The sequence below is a fragment of the Leishmania braziliensis genome, chromosome 32, assembly GCF_000002845.2.
Source record: "Leishmania braziliensis MHOM/BR/75/M2904 complete genome, chromosome 32".
Taxonomy (NCBI): domain Eukaryota; phylum Euglenozoa; class Kinetoplastea; order Trypanosomatida; family Trypanosomatidae; genus Leishmania; species Leishmania braziliensis.
Window position 1 is genome coordinate 729,119 of NC_009324.2, and position 5,035 is coordinate 734,153.

A 5,035-nucleotide genomic window follows, 5' to 3' on the forward strand; every position below is an offset into this window, starting at 1 on the left:
TAGGCACATTACCTTGATATGAGAACCGGTGTAAAGTGCGTCGGTTCTCTTCCCTCACCTCCCCCATTCGTGCGGGAGGTAGCAGTCCCCTACAGCGTGCCATCCCATCTTTGTTTGTTAGGGGGTGGGGGGTGCCGATGTTTTAGCCTCAATGTGCGATAGTGGGCGAAACACACCGCTGACAACGTTAGCGAAAAGAGGGAGAGAGAGAGGACGAGCGATACAGGGCGGTGGCTCCCGTACACACAATACGAGCGGCACGCACGTGGAAACGGCCACTCGATACGAGCCGTTCATCTGGCGTATGTGTAGGGGCTACAGGCGAGACCAACAAACCACTCTAGCGACACCCCTAGCAAACGCCGAGGCCAGAATAGTACTGAAAAGCGGTGATGCAATGGAGAAATCGCGCGCAGACCTGCTACACCCAAGACCACCGACAAGGAGCAGCTCGGCTGGGGAGTGGAACCTGAACCATCCCACTCTCAGCAAAGCTATTCTCACCCCGTCACTCACACCCTTTGCCGCCCGCCTCTACTACAGACCTTTCATATCAAACTTCATCGGTGGGGCCATCTTGGGCATCGGCGAATCCCGTTCATTTACCTGCTTGCGCAGTTTGTCGACGCTGCGCTTCTTCTCCTTGTCCTCCATCCCCTCATCCTCGATGCGCTTCTCCCGACCGAGCAGATCCTTTTCCACCACTGCCGCCTCCGTTGTGATCATCATGCCTGCCACAGAGCATGCATTCACGACGGCAGACTTCACTACCTTCATGGGATCGATGATCCCCGCCTCGAACATATTCACATACTCGCCGGTCTGAGCGTTGTAGCCGAAAGTTGGGTCCTTGCGAGCGAGTACCTTTCCTGCCACAACACTACCCTCTACACCCGCGTTGTTCGCTATGTACCGTGCTGGCAGCCCGATTGCCTTCTTCACAATATTCACACCAGTGCGGATGTCAGGTGGAAGCCGTCGGTCCTTGGAGATCGTCTCGAGGCGCAGGGAGGCCATCAGCAACCCTGTACCACCGCCTGCAACAATGCCCTCTGACACAGCCGCGCGCGTGGCGTTCAGCGCGTCAATGATGCGGTCCTTTTTTTCACTTATCTCCACCTCCGAGGCGCCGCCGACCTTGATCACAGCAACGCCACCAGAGAGCTTCGCGAGGCGCTCGACAAGGCGCTCGCGATTGTACTCGTGGTCTTCAGCGGAGATCATGTCCTTAATCATTTGCACCCGCTCCTCGAGCGCAATGGCGCTGCCGCCGCCCTCCATCAAGATGCACTCGTCGCGAGAAACGGTCACCTTTCGGCACGTGCCAAGGAAGCGCTCGGAGAAATCGCTCTGGTCCAGTGAGAGCCCTAGGTCTTCCGAGATCATCTGCGACCCAGTGAATACGGCGATGTCCTGCAGCTGATTGATGCGCATGTCGCCAAAGCCTGGCGCCTTGACCGCGCACCCGTGGATGCGGCCCTGAATTTTGTTGTACAGAAACGTGTGCATCGCCTCCCCCTCCACGTCCTCCGCAATCACCAAAAGTGGGCGCTTCTGCTGAATCGCGTAGTTCAGCGCCGGTAAGATGTGCGCCACACTCGTGAGCTTGCGGTTCGCCACGTAGACGAGGGCATTTTCCAGCTCGCACCTTTGCGCCTTTGTGTTCGTCACAAAGTACGGCGACGTGTACCCCCGCTCAAACGACATGCCCTCCACCAGCTCGAGCTCCGTGTTGAGCGAGCGGCCCTCCTGCGTGGTAATCACGCCATCCTTGCCGACCTGTTGCATCGCATCGCCAATCAGGCTGCCGATCTCTTGGTCCATGTTTGCCGAGATCATCGCCACCTGGGTGATCTCAGATTTAGAGGTGACAGGGCGAGACTGCTCGGCCAGCGATATGAGCACCTCCCGACAGGCGAGGTCGATGCCTCTCTTCAGGTCCATTGGGTTCGTGCCAGTCGCAACACTGCGGAAGCCCTCTTTGAAGATCGCCCCGGACAGGACGGTGGCGGTTGTCGTACCGTCACCGGCGTTGTCGTTCGTCAGTCCGGCCACCTGACGGACCAGGTTCGCCCCAAGGTTCTCGAAGCTGTCCTCGAACTCGATACTCTTGGCCACCGTGACACCATCCTTGGTTATTTTGGGGCTTGCGTACGGCATCTCGAGAATCACGTTGCGGCCCTTGGGGCCGAGCGTGACGCCGACGGCCTTCACAAGGTTCTCAACGCCGGCAAGGAGAGCGTTACGGGCCTCCATGCCATAGCGGATGTCCTTCGGCGTTGAGCCGTACTTGACACAGCGAAGCGCCGTACGGGTAAGCATCTCACAAGGAAATAGAAAGTGGTGTCGAGGGTGCTCGAGCTTGAGTTTTTTTATGCGTGACTACAGCGAAGAGAGGCACAAGGCAGCGCGACACTTCTCCAGACGGTCCACCACCAGTGTGAATGTACACACGTGCGCTGCGTCAGGCGTGATTGCCGGATAGAAGAGACTTCCTCACGCAGAAACCCCTCCACAGCCAGCAGTTGATAAAGTAGGTCGGAGGGCGCACGGCGCGAGCGGTAGCCTCAATGAATGTTCGAGTCCCTCCCTCAGGATTCCCCCCTCTCATGGTCATGCTGTAGGAGAAGTAGATAGAGCACCATAAGAAATCGAGCGAGGAAATGGTAGAAGACGAGAGATGGAGCTGGAAGAAAGCAAAGACGCAGGTAGTAATGACGAGGTCATTGACTGCTGTGTCTGAAGACGACTGGGGAGCTCTACGAAGCAGCAAAAGGCGCCCCAGGTCGAAAAGAGTATCATGAAAGACAGAGAGACAGGCGTATACATACCGATACCAGGAGATGATACTGCAGGGGCCTACAAGGTCGCAGCACGTGTGAGCTCAGTAGTACACAGGAAGACACACACACACACACAGTAGCTCATCATAATTCCTTTCTTTTGGGTGACAGGGGAGCTGTTCGTCCTCTGCTGATCCACTCTAAGAGCGTTCGTGTATGCCTCGCAGCAGAGAAAAGTCAGTCTGCGCGTTGCAGCAGCACCCCCTCCCCACTCCTGACCAGTACGTCTCCGTCATGATTCTCTTGCTCTCAGTGTTATTCATAGTAAAAGATACGTCGAGCAGCCGTCATGAGCTCGCGACTGGGGCCCATTGTAAATTGGAAGCTGCCGTGCGGCGGTGGAAGAGAGATGTGCCACTCTTCTCCTTCACGGCGAGACAGCTTTACGTCCACCTCTCCGCGTAGCGTCAGCGTCTCCAGCAGCGGACGCGCTGTTGTGGTTACCCCTGAGGCAGAAGGATGTGCGCTCGCAAAGCCGTACGGATCGTATTCGCCGCCACTAACACCTTCATTGGGGCTCCTACCTGAAACAGAAGCGCTGGTGCCTGGGAAGACGGTAAGAGCCTCGCTATCGGTGACAACACTGGAAGACGTCTTAGGCCACGCTGGTCGTGCCCTAATCGCAAGCGGCGCCTCTGCGTCAATGTTGTCGAATGGAGAGGTGGAGTGCATGTGCTGCCGCCATGATTGCAGCTGGGAACATTCCATAGGGCTGCGGCGGCGCAAGCCTATCGCGATGCACGCCAACCCCGCGTTCGCCGCCGCAGTCACAGACCACGCCGTGTACTCCAGTGCCTCATTCGAATTCCCTGGAGAGAAGCTGCCCGTGCCCAGTTTTGCTTGGGCAGCGGAGTCTGTGCCTGGAAGGCGTGCGCCGCCGGCGGGCATCGGTGGCCCACAGAAGTGGTCACCAAAGAGGATGTCATCGTACACGGTGTCCATCGAGCGCGGAAGCGCCGGACAGTCTCGCAGCACCGGGAAGTCGGAAAGAAAGCCACCACCAGTGAGTACAAAGCCATCCATCACATCCAGTGGTGCAGCCAGCGTAACAGCCTCCTTCAGCTGCGGCAGCCTACCTTCTACACCAGCAGACCGCAAAGTTGCGCCGGACTTGTCGGAGAGGTGCTCCTCAACAAGCAGCTCATAGAGTTGGGTGCGTCGCTGCAGAGCACAGAGCTCATCGTTGCTAAGACCGTCGAGGACGCTGGAGAGAGAGACACGCAGCTCGTAGAGGTTGGTCGGGTCCACTAATGTAACGACGCGAACAGTGAGACACGGCGGTGGCGTATGCGGCCACGACTCGTGCACCGGCAGCTGCCGCACCACCCAGGCATGCTGCTCAGGGTCGAAGAACGAGGCAAGAAGCCCCGCCTTTCCCTCGCCGAAAGGACGCACTGAAGCAGCGAGAGGCTTGCAGAAAGGCGGAATCGGCACGATAATTTCAGCCGCCTGGCTCTGCCGTGTCACTATGCGGTAGTAATCGTCACTACACCCGTCTAGCATCGCTACTGTTAATGCTACTTCTTGAGAGAAAGGGAGAGGCGGGTGCTAGAGTGCATGTGTGTAGGCATGGGTATAGTCCACGTCACTGCTGCAGCAGCAGGAGCGGGAGAGAGAGACGGGCACGCAACGAGGTTGCTACGCCATGACGTGCGCACTTCCAATCAAGGAGCACCACTTTTTCACTGTAGGTAGAACGCAACAAATGAATGTTTACAGGCGCACACAAACACACACACACACACACACTTGTCTGTGTATGCATGTCTATCGTTGCGGTCACTGGGTGTTCGCGGAACCGGCCGTGTAGGGGTGGGGGTGGGCGGGAGTCGGGTGGCTCATCATCTAACAATTTTAGTACGTCGCACTTAAGCGAGTAGGCCAATCGCGCAAAGTAATTAGAAGAAAGGCACACGTAGGAATAAAGAAGAGCACGCGAAGGCAAATAACAAAGCTGAGAAACAGAAAGGGCGCAGAACCATTAAGCGCTTAGCGTGCGCCATCGAGAGATCCTTTACATGGCGTGTACAGCTGACGCGCCACGGAATACCACCAGCAACACACACACTGCGCAGTCGCTCAGAAAACGAGTAAAATAAAGCACTGCATGGAAGAAGCACACAAAGTAGTGAGACAGGCACCCTGAAGGAAGGAGGAGCCACATGTGACGAGCAACCTGCAGAAGACACCGT

At 57.0% G+C, this 5,035-nt stretch overlaps 2 protein-coding genes across 2 annotated transcripts; both read right to left on the reverse strand.

Moving 5' to 3' along the window:
* Positions 1–537: 537 nt before the first annotated feature.
* On the reverse strand, positions 538–2,322 carry LBRM_32_2030 (putative chaperonin HSP60, mitochondrial precursor; the record flags this gene model as incomplete). Its single annotated transcript, XM_001567508.2, has 1 exon — positions 538–2,322. One exon carries the CDS (start codon positions 2,320–2,322, stop codon positions 538–540), a length of 1,785 nt encoding a protein of 594 aa, XP_001567558.2.
* Positions 2,323–3,098: 776 nt separating this feature from the next.
* LBRM_32_2040 (conserved hypothetical protein) lies at positions 3,099–3,866 on the reverse strand (the record flags this gene model as incomplete). The annotated part of the gene is made up of 1 exon (XM_001567509.2): positions 3,099–3,866. One exon carries the CDS (start codon positions 3,864–3,866, stop codon positions 3,099–3,101), a length of 768 nt encoding a protein of 255 aa, XP_001567559.2.
* Between the last annotated feature and the right edge of the window lie 1,169 nt (positions 3,867–5,035).